This window comes from Patagioenas fasciata, chromosome 3 (assembly GCF_037038585.1).
Source record: "Patagioenas fasciata isolate bPatFas1 chromosome 3, bPatFas1.hap1, whole genome shotgun sequence".
In the NCBI taxonomy this organism is placed as follows: Eukaryota; Metazoa; Chordata; class Aves; order Columbiformes; family Columbidae; genus Patagioenas; species Patagioenas fasciata.
In genome coordinates, this window is record NC_092522.1 from 6,547,009 (window position 1) to 6,564,230 (window position 17,222).

At 40.6% G+C, this 17,222-nt stretch overlaps 1 protein-coding gene across 3 annotated transcripts in view; it reads left to right on the top strand.

Moving 5' to 3' along the window:
- The window catches only part of MACROD2 (mono-ADP ribosylhydrolase 2), an 854,364-nt gene that overhangs the window by 2,242 nt on the left and 834,900 nt on the right, over nucleotides 1-17,222 (top strand). For all 3 annotated transcript variants that reach the window (XM_071805688.1, XM_065835172.2, XM_065835173.2), the window contains exon 2: nucleotides 2,203-2,301. In XM_071805688.1, the coding sequence (XP_071661789.1) occupies nucleotides 2,203-2,301 (99 nt within the window). The remainder of the gene's footprint in view (nucleotides 1-2,202; nucleotides 2,302-17,222) is intronic.

Here is a 17,222-nt window from a genome sequence, read left to right on the forward strand (position 1 = left end):
TGCGTAAACTTTCAAGGCACTTAATAAAGCTACAGGCAGAAAACTACTTGTAGCGAAGGCTGGTGAAAGCATCTTTCAGGAGGTCTGTATGCAGTTCAGACTCAGTTTAAATTCTTACTGCTGCAGGAGCAGAGTTTTATGAAACCTTACTAGAGGAGCTTGTGTTTTGAAGGCACTGAACTGGCTCTGTAACTTCTTCAGCAAAGGGCAGTCAGACTTCTGCCTGTCAGTCCCTCAAACCTGACATGCACAGAACACACTCTCAGGTTTCCCCTTCTGTGGTAGTTCCACTGAGCACCTGAGATACTTGGTGTTTTGCTTGAAGATCAAGTAGTGGAGTTAAGTGTGTATCTGTTGTGCATCATGGTGATCCTAATCTCATTAGCTTTGCTTTTGCATGTGTAAATATCCAATTAAGATACCAAGCCTGAATAATGGGAGAGAAATGTTTTTGTCAACTGAAGAAATTGGTAATACTGTCAAAAGAAAAATCAAAATAAATAACTGAGTCTGTGCTCAAAACCTGCCTTTGGTTATTGGACTGTGGTAATTGCAGCTTGCATAAATAGAAGACCTTATTTTGCAAATAAAACACATGAAAGTTATTTTTCTTAAGGTTTGATCTGAGAAGCAATTTCCGTGTTCAGCTTGCTCACTGCTCCTTCAGCTTGAGATGAAAATATTTTTTCATGTCTGTCTAGTGCTTTATGCTAAAGGCAATAATGTGGGTCTAGCCCTCCCCTGCGCCCCTAAAAACTCCTGAATCATCAAAGAGCGTTTATTAGTGATTAATGTGTCAAGAAAAACTGTTAGTATGGTAATAGTAGTACAGTGCCACCGGTAAAAACAGACCCAGAAACTTGATTAGTGTATGAGTATAGTTGTTTTGTTTTCCCCCTCCTTTTGGAAAGGGAAAAGCTCTTCTGCATCTTGTGCTGAGCTCATACTAAGTATTGATGAGGTGGGGAGGGAGAAGAGGATGTGGCTGGAAAAATCAGGTACAGGGTCTTGCTGAAGCATCAGGGTTGTTTGCAGTGTTGGGTCACTGGGATGTGTGTTCTTTTTTTTTTTCTTTCTTTTCTTAGAAGTTGGTCCATTTATAGCAAGGTCTGAAGAAGAGTGAAGTTGGCAGTAGCCGTCACAATTGTACAATCTTAGAGGCTTTACTTTTCACTAAATGTCTGAAAAAAGACATGGTGACTTTCTCAGGAGAAAACAACCATCCATATGCGTTTTAGTGCAGTAACCAAGTGTTATTAGTGCTCAAAATAAAAATCTCTAAAGCTTAACCCATGCTGCTTGCTTTGAACTCTGGTTCTGTTTTGTAGCTCTTTAAATCCGGTAGATGCGTTTTGTGCTGGTCCCGGTCTGCTTTTTAGAAACAGCTGGTGGATGGCAGTCGGCTTTCCTAGTGCTTGGGATTATGTTCAGCCAAAGTTTGTCAAACTTTGATGTACTTCTATCACTTACCTCTCGAGTATCTAACAGATATCCTTATTTTCTACAGCTACTTCTTTTGGGCCCCAGATGGAAGTAAATGCCACTGCATGTGTCTAGAGCAAACAACGGTGGCTTTTTCATGTTGAAAATTACACTTTGTGCTGCACAAAAGACCCCAACCGAGGGGAAATGCCTTTCTCTTCACCCCAGTCATCTAGAAAGTGACATAACTTTTTCTTTAGCTCTAACTTCATTAACTTTGTGCTATGCTCCACGCCTTCATTTGTTGGCATTGGTAAACTCATTTAAGTGAAAATGTTTCAATGTAGATCTTCCTAACTTTTTTTTTAAGTTATCATTTACAAATGCAGAACCCAAAGAACAGACTTTAATACCTGAAAACTCTCTATAAACCAATAATTCCTTACTTAATAGATGCGCCGTTAGTTTTCTGATCCTTGAATTAAAGTGGCAGGAAAAAGGCACAGTGATGATGTGAGGATGAAGATGGGACAGCTGAGAGTGCTGTGAAGAGGCATTTAGTTTTGCTGAACAGGGATATCCAGAAATAGGCATGTGTAGTTGTTTAGATGCACCATGTTTAGCTCCCATTACTTTGTAACTCATTGAATCACCAGTGCTTTGTTTTCTCAAATGGGATTTAATTGCATCAAGGGTGCTGAATTGGTCACTACTTGGCTAACGTGCAAAAATATATGAAAGCTTGCAAAACTTCTTTTTATTTCTTTTTCCTCTAAACAGAGCGTTTGCTGAAGATGACCTTGGAAGAAAGACGCAAAGAGTACTTAAGGGGCTACGTTGCATTGAAAAATATTCCGACGTGGATGGAAGACTTAAAAAGTAAGAACAAAAATGATGGTAATTGAAACAGGGGAATGTTTTTAAATGTAGACCATTCTGATTTCTCAGTCTAAAGTTACTTATAGGAGGGCCAACACTCAGAATCCCTGTTCTGGCAACCTGACATGGGGACAAGAGCACGTTGGGGGTGAGGAGGAAACCCCAGCAAAATTCATTAAAGCCTCAGTGGTGTCTGCTAATTTTGCAAGTATCCCCAGACAGAGTCATAATAATAGCAATACCCTTAAGTGTGTAAAATAGCTATTCTCTGCATGAGTCTTACATTCCAGCCTGATGAACTTTTTTATTTGAAACTCACCAAGCAAACAATATCGAGAATCTGGAAAAAATAGTGTTGTTCTGCTAGGTGGCTGAAAAGCAGAGGAGAATTGCACAAATTGTGCTGTTATCTGAAAATCCAGGAGCGGGAGAAGATTGGATTTGAAGCTTCTCTTAAAAGCAGCATTTCTTACTCACAGTCCTTTCTGCTTTCTTGGGCTGAGGAACATCAGCCTGGCCTGGATTGACTCCACTTGTCTTAGCATGCGTAGCATTATGGTTACGATCACCTGCAGAGTTGTCTAAATATTTGCAGTGAAAGCTGACCAAAAATGAGAGTCCGATTCACTGGGATAATTCTGCAGATAACTCTGTAACAGCATGTCTTTGTGTAGTTCTCTTTCATCCACAAAAGGGCGTGGAAGAAGAGGGACTTTTCCTGAGCTGGTTTCCTCCTCCTTTTTTCTTTGTGTGTCTTGTCATCTCACTCAGCTGAAGCTTGTGTTTTTTGGAGGAGGATCTAACTATGAGACCTAAAGTGCTTCTTGCTTCTGCAGGTGCATGACTAGTTTTCTGATACTTCTGTTGTCATTAAGGGACAATACTGGCCTGTGTGAACAGGTGTGTAGAATAGTCTCATGGCTGCAGGTGAACATGATGAGATGAAGCCTGGAACTAATCAGCTGTTTTTTCATAAAATGGGAAAGCTGCAACACTTCTTTAGTACAATCTGGAAGAGCTGACAGAATCGCAGATGCCGTTGTCATAAACAAGTACTGCGATCATCTACTCTGGAAAGCATCTTTAGTGACTTTTGAAGTGAAAATACGTCAGTGGTGGCTGAGTAGCTGTGTTTCAGCAGTACGCAGAGACCTCTTTCTCCCATTAGAGTGGGTCTTTTATATATTACAACATCAAGAACCCTGTCCATCTAGAAAACAAAGGCTGCATAAAATAAAAAAGATGACCTGGCTTATCCAAAGTTCACTTTGGAGTCCTGCAGTGCATGGGGATGTGCAGTATATCATGTGGCTTAACTGGGAGACTAAACTATGTTTTTATTCTAACTGCTCTCAGATTCTGTATAACGTGCTAAGATTCACAGTTCTTGTATTACTTGGGCTGCTGAACCTGACAAGGTGTGGATTTAAGTTGTGATTGCTGTTACACTTCACGTAAGGAAAACGTCAGTGTGTAGTGTGCGGGTATTGAGTTGTGGCAGTGGTGAATTTATGTTCTTGTAGCTGCTCTGGCGTTCTTTCTGTTAGTACCCAGTACACTGCAAAAACTGCTGGAAGGCAAAAGTGAAGCTGAAACACTTGTTCTCTGCTACTTGAAGCTTTTGTTATACTGTACATTCAGGAGAAAATATCCATAGTCACTTGTTTTCTTTGATGTGTTTGTTGTAAATAAGTCATGTGGAATAGTGAACTTCTAGAAGGTTAGATGCCGAGATGCTTCTGTTTTTCAACTGATCAGTACAATTAAAAGAAATGTATATTAATGTGACTATTACTGCATCTGTTTCAAACTTTATTTGCCTTATACGTTGACCCCACTCTGAAGGTATCAAGAGTGTGTAAGAACTGTCTTTCTGAGCTGAACAACTGAAAAATTAGAATTTAAGTTGCCTTGCTGATGAGAACTTCATCTCTGTATGCTGGGACATATGGTGGGCAACTGGTACAACCTAAATGACGTTGTGGAGAGAGTAAGTGAACCCCAGATGTGATGAAATCGGTGATGCCTTGACAGTGCCATGCCCGAGTTCTGATGTTTTCTTCAAGTGAAAGGCTACTTCTCGCAGTGACAATCTGAGGAGGTCTTAAGGGATGGAAGAAAAAGTTCTCTGTATGCTTGACAAGCCAAAAGAGCAACTGATGGGGAATGCGGAAAAAGTTATTTACCATTTACTTCCAACACTGTATACAGTGGAAAAAAATGACAGCTTGATGAGTAAAGTGTGGAGTGGCTGTTCAAGAAGAGTGATGAGGAGAAATCAAGAAAGGAATCGAGAACAAATAGAGCGAAGCAGGTGCAATCAATCAGCTGCTGGAGTAAGAAGCTGTAGGAGAAGGGGAGAGCATCTGGGTTGGCAAAAGTCCCTGTAGATACTCAACTCGAGATTAAGGGTGTTCAGTGCTGTACAAATTTTTGTTCTGACTGTTAGGAAAAATTGTGTGAAAAATACCAAGTCTTTATGGTACCCATTTTTAAATGTGAATGACTCGCTGGAGAATGTTAGGAGATTCCAGTTAAGCACGCATTTTTGTTTTATGGAAGTTTAACAGAAGATTCTTGGAAAGTCTGTGTGGAAGTGCTGAAACTGAAATGACTGAAGAAGTTCGTGTTGGGAAGGAACCAACTTGACCACCCTGATATACCTGCATGCTCTTTATTGATAAGTTTGGAGAACTTACCTTAGTTTGTGGAGGAAAGTGTTTTTTCCACACCCCTCCTCCTCCACCTCTTGGTGTGAAGTTGCGTACAGAACAAAATTCTGAAGAAAACCATAAAGCTTGGTATAAGTTGATGTTGAGGTAAATTTGGACAAGGCTAGAAGTCTTTATAACATAGGGATGCGTAACAGTATAAAGGCTTCTGAGGAGTGAAGTTAGGGAATTCTGAATGGCAGCTGATGAGGGTTTATATATATATATATCAGCTGATATATATACATATATCAGCAAAGGTGTTTGAAAACTTTCAGAAGTTGAAAGCAGCTGTGGATAGCTTTTGTTTTTGTTTTGCTTTTCTGTTTGTAAAACAAACCTGTGATTTTTGCAAGTCTCCTCATATGACTAGCCGTAAGAAATTAAGTTGGTGTGTGTTCTAGCATGGAATTTGGTCAATATATCTGATAATTTTTGATTTTAGGGGATGGCAGGGAGGAGTGGCGCTATGTGGAATGCAGGGACTAAGCCTGGTGCTGCTGTGGGTATGTGCATTTCCAGAAGGATGGTGTTGTCAGCACCCCTGTGTTTTGGCGTACAGCTTGCCAGGCTGCACAAGTGGCCTTCGGAGATCAAGTATCATAATATTGTCCCTTTTCCTTCTGCTGCTGTTATTGAGCAGTGGTCCTCTTGAATGTTAGAGAGGATGGTAAGGATGGAAAAAGAAAAATTGTTCTTGAAGTAGTTCTGTAAGTGTAAACTTCTTTTGTTTTAACCACATTTATTAAGGAAGTGAGGAGTTGTCTACTTTGGAAACAGAGTGAGCCTGACATATAGGGCTGGATATATACTGCAGTCCATTGTTCCTCCAACTTCTTATCCTTCAGATATACTAAAGGCAGACACATCTCATCTGTCTTGTACTTTGAAGTAGAATGCCTCCCTGACAATATGCAAATAATGGAGTTGTTTTCTGAAGCCCTGGAATTTATATACTTTTATTTCAATGCTATTTATTATATATGAATTTATGCTAGGCACTCATCCTGTACCACAGTGATAACTTATGTTTTGTGGTGCTTGGTGAATAAAATGCCACCATGCAGTTGAATAACTAGAGTTGCTTTTTGAAGTTAAATACCTATATTAGCTTTTTCTTGGGTACACAGTTATTCCCAAAGATGTCTTTACTCTTCAGTGGGGAATGTGAGAGATGACTTCAGACAACGTTTTCTTGAAAGCTTTTTGAAAAATCAGGGTCTCGGGAATTCCGTTGTCACTGAGTTTCTGTGTGTCATCGGTAGAAAAATGTTCTGTTGCATTAATGGGATAATTCAGAAAATGGAATAAATTATATAGTTTAACTCAAGGCAGCTGTCAGTTCTGCTGACTGTCATGGCCTCTGGGATTTATAGGTGTAGCAGTGGTAGCAAGAAAACAGCAAATTCAGGTGATAGTTTAAAGAACTTTGCTAATGGTAAAAAATACTTTTGATTGGATGAAGAGAAAATGGAAGACACAGTAACTGTTGAGTCTTTTATTTTCGTTCAAGATTAAATGACATTAAAGGTCTGCAGTCTTTTTTTTTAAGCAAGTCTTAAAGTATGTTTAGATGTTTTGGCAGCCTCTGGATTTTCTTAATCTGCTATATTTTTAGAAAAAATGATATGGTTCAAACTATTCAAATTAATCTACTTTAACATGGAGGGGTTTATGTACAATAGTAAGGTTTTGATTCAATAATGTGTCTTTGTACTATGAATCTGTAGCTTTCTAAATATTCACAGTGAGTTGACACAGGATTATAGTGTCAAAGCATCTAGATGAACCACTTGAAGTACTTCATGCTCGAAAGAAAATACATGGTAATAGTGAGCTCTGACCAGCATTTCTAGAGATGGTTAGCGAAACAGGTAATACTGGGTTCTTCAGGGCATCTCCGTGTGGCCCTGTTATATGTGAATATCTGTCCCGCAGGAACCAGAAACCAAGGTGGTGATCATCAAACAGCCTTTGGAAACTAATGTCGCTACTAAGCTGCGGTGGAATTCAGCCAGATGTCTACAAGAGAGAAATAACACCTCTCTAAATCACTCATTATTTTCAGCGAGTTATACAGAACAAGGAATTATGTTCTACTAGAACATAAAGATTGTCAAAAGTTGCCCGACAATCAATGAGTTCTGTCTGTAATTGCTATACGAAGCCAGTATGATTCAAGACCATCCCTCCGCCAAAGAAACAAACCCATCAGCTCACATTATATTTTTTTCTTATAGTGACTTTAACAAGCATCTTTAAAACAGATTTGTAGCTGAGTGACAAGGAAGAAAGTAAATTGAGACATCTTAGTGTGATTCCTGCTGTCAGTCTAAGAAAATGGTGCTTTTGCTACTGGAACTGTTTGGTTAAGGTCACAGTACAACAGTTTTTCCACAGACTTCACGTGGAAAACGGCAATAAGTTGTATGCCACAGTTCAGGGTGTCCTGCTCTTGACCGTGGCATTGAATGTGAGTCCAGCTTTGCTGACAGTCAGTGCTGTGTTTAGTTTTGTCCTTACTTTTCATATATTGGCATGCTGTTCTGTTACTCACGCTGAACATTTTATCACGAGGTTTAAGGTTAGAGAGCTGTTTCATTTAGATGCATGTGGAGATCACCGCTTACTAATTGCTGTGCGTAATAGCTGGGGGAGGTCCACTAAAAGACTAACAATGTGGCTTCTGTGACGATCATGGTAATGAAATATTTTTAATACTTAGGAAATAATGTGCTTTTTGTGGAAGTGGCTCATTTCTGTTGTCTGTCCATGTTATGCATGTATTAAGGAAGCAGCAAAGGACCTGATTTGCTGTTGCTACCGCTCCGTGTTTGCAGCTTATTTGTCTGTTCTAAAGGTGTCCGGGGGACTGTGCGCCCATGGCCTAACACAGAGTGACTTTGAGACTGAGGTGGTTTGCCTTTGGCTGCCACAGATGTCAGAGGCTGCCAGAGCCATGGGGAGTAACCAGAGCGCTGTGTGCTCCACTCGTCCCAGGCTCTTGGCTGCCCTTTGGGGATCTGTTCTGAACAGATGCAAAGTTGCAGAGTGGTGCAAATCTGACCCTGTGAGCTCCTGACCCCGCACACCTTTCTGTCTTGCTAAATATATACCTCAGCTATTCTTTTCCAAAGATAGCTTTGAAATGGGGAAGAACTCTGCAGGTGCAAGCTTCCTTGTGTTTAAATTAAGAAGTAACCTCTTCTGGGGGGGGTCTTTGTTTTTAGAGGCAAGTAGTCCTATCTAGTTAGCTGTATTCCTGATATAAGTGGACAAAGCAGGGTGTTTATTACAGTGGGGGAACAAAACTACAGTAAACCAGAAGAACCAATATGTATTCAATTGACCTTGTAAATCCCTGGTGAGCTGCATGCGTATAACTTTTATAGGATGGATTAGCTGTAAAAAAATGAATGCTTGCATTACAGTTTTCTTTAAAGTGTTTTGGGAAAAAACAGAAAAATCTTGCTTTCAGCAAATGTGAGAGGTGATTATTAAAAGGTAAAAAAAATCAACTCTGTCTATATAGATTAAGAACACATAATCCAGTGTGGCTAATCCTCTCTCTAAGGAAGTAAATCACTTGTCTTTGATGTAATTAAGATGATGACTTCTTTTTAAGCTACTGTCCCATGATTTTTTTTAACAAGTTAACTTCCACACAGCATGAAGCTTATACAGGTCCTTGATAGAGTTATCGTTTTGCAGCCTTTCCGCGTGCAGCTAAGAGAACTCTCTGATCTCAAGGGGCAAGAGTTAACTGTAGGAAACGGTGTTGCTCTCGACAATAAATTAGTATCGTTATTGAAGCTCGGCAAGCTCTCAGCGTGTTTTAGAGAGTGATAGTAGGTGCAGATGCAAAGGGAAGTTAAGCACATCTTTGCCAGAAAGAATATTGCTAATGTTTTTGTTGGTAATATGAGTTTTGGCCAGATTAATAACACCTAAGCATCTGTTCCTTGCAGTATGATAAACAATAAATTTTTGTTGCTACTGAACATCACTGTGCACTGATGTTTTCTACAGAGGTCCTGAAGGAAGTTCGAACCAGAGCTGAAGTCCAGAGGACACGGTGTGCTGTCAGCTCGTGGCCTTGTCCAGAGTGTAAGAACAACGGCTTCAGCAGCAGTGATGCTGTAAGCCAGAATGTGCTGTTCCTCAGAAATCGCTGAGAAAGTGTAGAGTTTTTCAGGTTCTAGCCTGAACTTGTCTCATAGTCAAGACGCCTAAGGGAAAGAAGAACAACAGTAACTTTTTTGAATGAGAGAGTTTTAATATATGCAGGGGAAAAGTAATAGGTTATACATCTTGGTTTCCAGTAATTTGTGTTTATGCGTATGTCTGTCTTTTATTATTGCTTCCCCCTCCTTTTTTGGTGTATAAAGGCTGAGCTCCTGTTGAGCATGGGGGATTGCAAGATCAGATCCCCAAATAAATTTCTTGCTCTACAAAGGCAGTTTCAGTAAGTCATCTCATTTTGCTCAGTATGGTAGCTTGGCTAAAGGTATCAGCTATAATTTATGATGGATTGTAGCATCTGTTCTCACACTCTTTTGCAGACAGATGTGAGCCACTGTGCCAGCCTGACTAGCAGCCATGTGTCTGTGATTAGGTTGAGGCCAAGATCAAGCTGTTAAATTGTACCTTTGTCATGGCTTACTAGAGTAGACCTGATGCTCTGTCAGGTCTTTGATGTCTTCAAGTGTAGGTGGAAAAAGCTGATGTCCTGCAGAAGACTGGCAGCATCTTTTGATAAGACAGTAAGAGACTGGTATGACTTGTCTTAATTTGCTGTAGCTTAGATGTCACAGACATATATGAAGGTGCTGAACTATTGCTTCAACTAGGATTTGCTGCTTGGGGCTAATAATAATTAGTGATCACACAGGGCAGGCCTATCAGCTGCTGTTCTCTGGATGTAGGAGGCTTGCATCAAGTTTGAAAGTTAACCATCATGTAAGGACACTGGTTTTACTCCTTAATAAGGTCAGGGGATCACTGATGCAGTTTGAGCTCACTGAGCTCTCTGGATGATATTAACCAACTTTCACGCATAGCTGCATTTGCTTCATGCACAATTAACCACTTGATTACACATGTGTTAAGAACCCAATCAGTGAAAACCAGATAAGCTTGGTTTCCCTTTTTCAGTTCACCAGAGGTGAAGTACTCACCACATAAAGTGTCTCCAACAATTCAGCTTATGTCTGAAAAAGTTGTTGCAGTGCTCCCTATGTGAAGTGCTATGTGTCTTTCTCTGTGAGAGGGCATCTATCTGGTCTGCTGTTGGAAAATCCAGTTGATACAGAATCCTGTAGGAAGTGCTGCGTACAGACACGTTTGTTACTATGCACAGGAAATGTTACTTTGCGCTGGAGAGAAGGCTTAACAATCTAGTTTACATTTCTACCTTGCACAGCCTTAAAAACCGTTGAAACTATGATTTTTATGTGTGGCTCCATTTCACTAAGAAATATTTCTTATTTGAATGATGGGGGAGAGGGAAGCATAGTGTTTGTACACAGAAAAGGTACTGAGACTTGCAGGTGTTGTGTGTTGACTTGGCATCTTTGCAGAAGTGTGTATCACCAGGGCCTTTACCAAAGTTGCCAGATGGGTTTTTTTGTGGACCGGATGCTATAGAATGCACATCTTGCAAATTGAAACCTCTCAGCCTTGTGCAGGTATAGCCAGTACATTTATTTCTGAAAGTGTAAGTAGTTCTCTACATGCACCTTTGCACTAATAGCATCTCTAGCAGTTCATGGTCAAACACTGAGTTAGAAAAGACTGCTCTATAGTTTACTAAGAAGATCCCGTCCAAAAGACTCAGTAATGCAGATACGAAGAAAGTGTAGAACTGGTTGCACATCTGTCTTGCTTTAAAACGTCTACCTGCCTTATCCTGCCCTTTGCTTCTTCACAGAGGCTTGTTTATTCAAATTATGTCTTTTTGTTACTGATGGTTAGTCTGTAAAGGTCTTGTAGGTTGTTTTTCATTTGCTGCAGAAGTACAACTTGAAGTTAAACCCTCATTGGATTTGTTCCTGTAGGCTTAATGTAGTATTTTCTGTATGAATACGGTACTCTTTAAAAACGGTGCTGCTCTCATACGAACATATTGTGTGTTGCAGTTCTGCCCTTTTGTGGGAATAGTTAATGAATCTATAATAACTGAAAGCAAACCCCAGATTTTTTGTAACTGTTATGGATCAGCAAAAGAAGAGTTCTTTTTTGTTGTTGTTTGTTTGTTTTTTGTTTCCCCCACTTTCTGCACTGCTATCAGAGTTTTTACAGGAGAAGGTTTGTAAGTGTATTGCAAATAACTAAATCCAGTGGTGCACACCAACATATGTCTATGTTGACTTAAGGGCTTTGAGGGTTGTTGTGTCTTTTATTTCCAGGTAGACATGGAGAATAAGATAGAGCTAAATCTTTCTCCTGACTGCTAGTGGGTTTGTAACTACTTCTGAGTTTGTATTACTTTGTGTTTTTTCAAGTCCTTAGTGTAAGCAAGTGTGACTCACAACACTAGTGGGTCTTGGTGGAGACCTCTTCAAATATTGAAGACTTTCTTCTGTACCTTGCTGTTTGGATTTGAAGCCCTGTTGTTTCTGAGGGTAACAAATTACATGTGGTATCTCAGGGAGTCAGGAAGGGGAAATGCTGCAAGGTAAGCACTACCCACCAAGCAGAAAACATTCTTTTGTACTTGCATAAAGACTGACATATCTGTCCCCTGGTCCTAAAAAACTAAAGTTCCTGCTCCCATCTGGCAGGCAGTTGTCGCTATATCTCATGCAGAGAAGTTCTTGAATGACAATGCCATGAAATATTTGCTGACAGTTTTGCAGAAGTTTCATAGTTTGCTGGTGGCAACTTTTTATTTCCAAGCTCCACAGTAAGTCCTACAAAAGGCTGTAATGCTGAACTGGAGAAGCTGTTGCTTAGCAATGGTGTAGGGAATTCAAAAAGCAGAGAACGTAGAGTAAAAATTGTCTGACTGCTTAGTAAGCTAGTGAATGAAAGCTAGTGAATTTGTGATTTCTCACTATAGACTTACTTTAATTCTGCTTGAAGCTTTGTGTGCTGTGCACACCTATTAAAATGGGTTTTCACTTCTTGCTAAATAAAATAGATGCTGCTGAAGACTGAACACCTGGTTGCTCGTGAAGAGGTGTTTTTTCCAGCCTGTTTCTAAAGCTTAGTTTTGGAATACCGTGCTGCTGGTAAAGTGAGTCTTGGATGAAGGGTCATGGTTATCCCAGGAGATACTGGATTGATTTGAACCTACCAGGAGCAGTTGTGTGAATGCTGTGACGTTACCAAGACACAGCCCTTGCAGTGAAGGTGATCTGCTTTGTCTTTGAAGTACTCGAGCAAAGTAGCTTCACCTGTAGCCTTTTAGTGTTACAGAAAAGTATCAACATATTTCTATGAGGCAACAAACAGGCATCTAAGAGCGTAATACGTTTTTCCTCTCAATTTTTGAACTTTCATTGTTAATTAAAAGTTTTCTGTAGTAGAAGGAGGTTCTAAAGTACGAACTGACTCGGACATAATGCAGTGTAGTTCTTGCCTCCGTGTGCCCTTGGTTGACCATTTAACATACTTAAGTACAATACACACCGCTGTTCTGGAAGAAGGATTTATGTATCAGATTTCTTGCTGTCCCTCAGATTGATGTACTGATGATAAGGTTTGGGCAAGAGCTTAGTAAACATGCTATCCAACAGCATTTTTCTGCCAGTATGTAGTCACAAAGTCTTAAATCCCTCTGAAGACTCACATTTAAAAACAAACCCAGAAGAAACACTGAACAAGAGAGTGAGTGAACTTCTTTAAATACACAAAGCACAGCTCCTTCTGGGTCACAGCTAAACCAGCAACCATTCCTACGGTCCCTAAATCATGAAATCTCAAGCCAGCAGAAGCAAGCACAGCGACTACAGCAGCTGAATGCTGACTCTCCAAGTAAACACAGATACCCCAGGGCCTCAGCCTACTTACGTCGTGTCTTTGCTGTCACTGTGCATGCCACTGAAGTGAGAAGACTTTGATGTATGAGTTGACAATTGCATGTCCCTGCAGACCAGGTTGCATCGCAAATAAGAAACGAGAATATATTCCTTCTCTTGTTCTCCTTGTTTGTTATCACTGCTTCCTCAAACTTTGTGCTTCGCTACTTTTGCTCTCCATACCAAGTCTTCCCTTGTTTTACAAAAACTTCAGAAAAAGGCCAAGCTTCTCCGTTCTCTCTCCTTGCTCTGCTCTCAGACTTAAAAGGATTTTTTGCTTCTTTGGTTTGTTTTTGCGGGACATACAGAGCTGTGTGGAATAGACTGAGGAAAAGGCTGGAACATAACACCGCTAAGGACTATGCAGGACCTTTGTAACACAAGAATAACTGCATTTTGCATGAGAGCTGTGTGGGTTGTTAGGACTGACTGGCTATTTTTTATCAATTCTCATGGTACAGCACTCTTTATTAAATGTGTAATGTAGTCCTCAGTGGCCCCAATTCAATCATGTGGCTGTAAGGTAGTGGCTCATATTTACGAGCCTGCTTGTGGGCTGCTGGTGGCCAAATTCACTGCATTTAGCTTGGACCAAGTGAGTTAGTCCTGGGGTTTTTGCAAGTACTTTAAAAGGGGTGTGTAATAGCGCTGTTGAACTCAATTACAATGTGGTTCATTGGATGTGAGCTCCACAGTTAACCAGTGGACATCAAGTGATGCTCACGTCCTCAGATGGGGATGTTTCGTACCTCCTTACAAACCTTGCATGGGAGATACCGTGATCTCCTGACCTGGAGGATGCAACCTCAGCAAATCTGTGAGTGGAACAATACTGGGAGGTGTAGTTGATGCCACAAAGATGATTAGGGGACTGGAGCATCTCTCCTGCAAGGAGAAGCTGAGAGCTGGAGTTTAGCCTGAAGATGCCTCAGATGGTATCTAATCAATACCTATAAACATATGATGGCAGGGTATGAAGAAGATGGCTCCAGACTCTTCTCAGCAGTACAGAGTGACAGGACAAGAGGCAATAGGCACAAATGGAAAGAGCAAATTCTTTTTGAGTGTAAGAAAACACATACTGTGAGAGTGGCCGAACACTGGAGCACATTGTTCAGAGAGGTTGTGGAGTCTCTGTCTTTGGAGATACTCGAAATCCAGCTGGGACAGGGTCTGGGGCAACTTACACTGGGTGACCCTGCTTTGAGCAGGGAGGTTGGAGTTTATGATCTCTAGAGGGTCCACTCAGCGTCATCCGTTCTGTGATTCACGGTGTGTCTGTGCCTCGTAAGCTTCGTACTTGGCTATAGCCCTCAGCTAATCTAATCATGCCGCTTTGTAATTAGCTGAAACAGAGCATATTGGCAGAGCGTGCAGGCAGGGAGGTGTTGGTGTGTTCATCACAAGCGCTCTTGACTTGCATGATGTGCTGCATTTTTGGCTAGGTAGAAAGTGATTTGTCTGCAACAGATGTTTCTTCCTTGTGCTCAGGTTCTGATCTTGTTTAAGTCCAAGAAGTGATAGGACAAATCTGTACTACAAATCTGAAGTACGAGAGTGCATCTGTGAATGCTTTCCCCCTGGTGATGGAACATATGGAAATAATGCTTATCTCGATTTAGATAAGCAATTGCCTTTCCTGTACAATCATCCACGGTTAGTAGGAGTAGAAGCAGGCACGTAATGTAATGCATCTTACAATCTGTCTTTTCTGATGCTCCGTAAGCCTATGCAGAAACAAACTGAATGGAAAGCTGCGTTAAATGTGAGGTTAGTAATTGCTAATAGTTTGTCATTTTTAATCTGCACAAGACACTTGTAAAAACAAAGCATTAAAAGAAAAAAAAAAAGAGGCACTGAAGGGAAAGAGCACACAGAGTATGTAGCACAATGTTTGCTGTACCTTTCCTCAAGATCATCGCTCAACTCCTTTGTTTCTCAGCAGCCCAAGAATAGCGAAGCAGTCACGGTCCAGCCTTCGAGGGTTCCCCTAGGAGGGAAAGGGCTGGCTCTTGTCTGGGGTTGATGTTGGGACTCTTGTCCCTTGCTCAGGTTCTTCTCCCAGCACTTTTTCCAGATCATGTTACGTTCTGCTGTTGGAGAAGCCTTCCTTGTGGGGATATGTGTTTCTACTAGTAGCTGTTGTAGCAGGGATGAGATAGTGGGCAGACTTGTTTATTTTTAACTTGAAATGAATTTCCTTCAGCTGTGCATTCTAAAGCTGACTATAAATGATGGTCTCCCATTTTCAGCTTTGTTTCTTGCAATTCAGTCTCTTAGTCTTGTTTTTATGAACTAGAGGGAAAAAAACCCTTAAGTCCTCTGACTTGTTTAAATGAAATTTCTTTTTGATACCGCAAGCCTGTGAGCCTGGCTGCTGAAAATCCTTTTCACTTGTTCTTTGATTTCTTCTCGTATCTGCTTTTGCTCATGGAGTGCCAAGAGCCATTTTCTTTGCCATAGGTATTGCTTTATACTATGGGGTTTTAATATCTACTTTTACTACTTTGTGTGTGCTCTAATCTTTCATTATCAAATAGTTTTACAATAAAAATATGTTCTTAACAGAAGCTCTTGCATCTGTGGGCTTTTCTATTCCCTTTGGTTGCAAGCTCTTTCGTATTGCTGTAGGGATTGCTGTAGTTGGATGTCTATGACCTGTTTAAAAAATAAAGGTGCTTTAAAGTGTACTAGACTCTAAAATCTTGGATATTTTGGCAATGACTGAGTTTCAGAGTTGATTTTACGGAGGTGTTAGGTTTGTGCCATCCTTTTTCCATCACACAAGCCTGGCATATTCATGCCCTTTATGGGGGCTCCCTCTAGTGACCTGTTCTGAAACTCCTTTTTCCTCTTAGTAGTTGTGAGAAACTTCCTGCGTTTTATTTCCAAGTGCAGTTTTTGTTCGCTAAATGTAATACTTTTATTGGTACATATATTAGAAGATGTAAGGGTCCTTTTCCTTTGATGTAAGCTAGAAGGAATTGTAAGCAAAGCTGAGACACAGGGCTGCCTGTTTGCTCTACTTGGCGTTCAGACCTCAGCTGATGAACTTCATATTTTGAGATGTGCCTAGAAAGAGCTCAGGGACATTGGGAGTGTGATTAAAGACCCGAAGGATGTGACCAAGGAGAAGCTGAAGGACATCGAGTTGAGTAGACAGAAGGTTGGAAGATGATGGGATGGATCTGAGGGAAAAATGGTGGCAGGACAAAAATGTTTAACTGCTCTATATTGAAGATTTTTAACTCTAATATATTCTCAAGACAGGGGGGTTGGAGAGGAGGACCCAGAGCGTTTGTGGTGTCTACGCAGTTTTGTGTCTTTAAAACCAGCCTAAAAACAGATTTTGGGAAGGATGTAACAGGATCAACTCTGCCTTTTGTGCACGTGGGTACACAGATGATTTAATGACCATTGACTTTGCTTTCTGATAGGAGCTACTTGTTAGCTTATTAAAAAGCTTTAATAGCACAATCTTTATTTTTGCTGTATTTCTGTATTTGATACTTTTCAGTATATTGCTGTATTTCCCTAGCTGATGTTGTTTCTTGGTTTATTTTTTTTGCCATGAAATTTGCCTCAGAGAAGGCATTGATAACATCTGGGTTAGAGCTGGGTAGGCAGAGGAGGAAGGTTTGGGAATTATTTATGTCTGAAAACTGGCAGAGAGGCAGAGTAGGCAGTTGAGAAAAAATTCAGAACTTAGTCTTATGAACGGCTTTCATGTTGGGTGCTTCCTTAGAGTTCTGTCAGGTCCTCACCTGCTTGTGAATATGCAGATTTTTGGCATTTGTGTGGGGGTTGCTTTACACCTGAGTGTCTCGCTTTGCGAATTTAATTTCATTTCTTCAGAGTGAATAGACTTGAACAGACTGTAGTTATGCCCACCATCACTTCATAATACCATTTCTATGGTGTGATGTGAGTGGAATTCAGAAAGGTGTTTCAAAAGTTTGTGGATATTCCATTTACCCTCTTCCTTAATAGTTTTCTTTGAATTCATCTGACCTTGAGAGTTCTAAACAGTTGTGAATTCTGCCTGTATGGGAGATGATTGCTTTGCTGATGCTTTTAGCCCATGGTCTTGAATTAAGTAGGGCTTTTTATTCCAGATACAGGGCTGGCATTAACTGGTCTTGGAAGGTCATCAGAGATGAAGGCTCCGGGTTGCACTGTCTTGGAAATC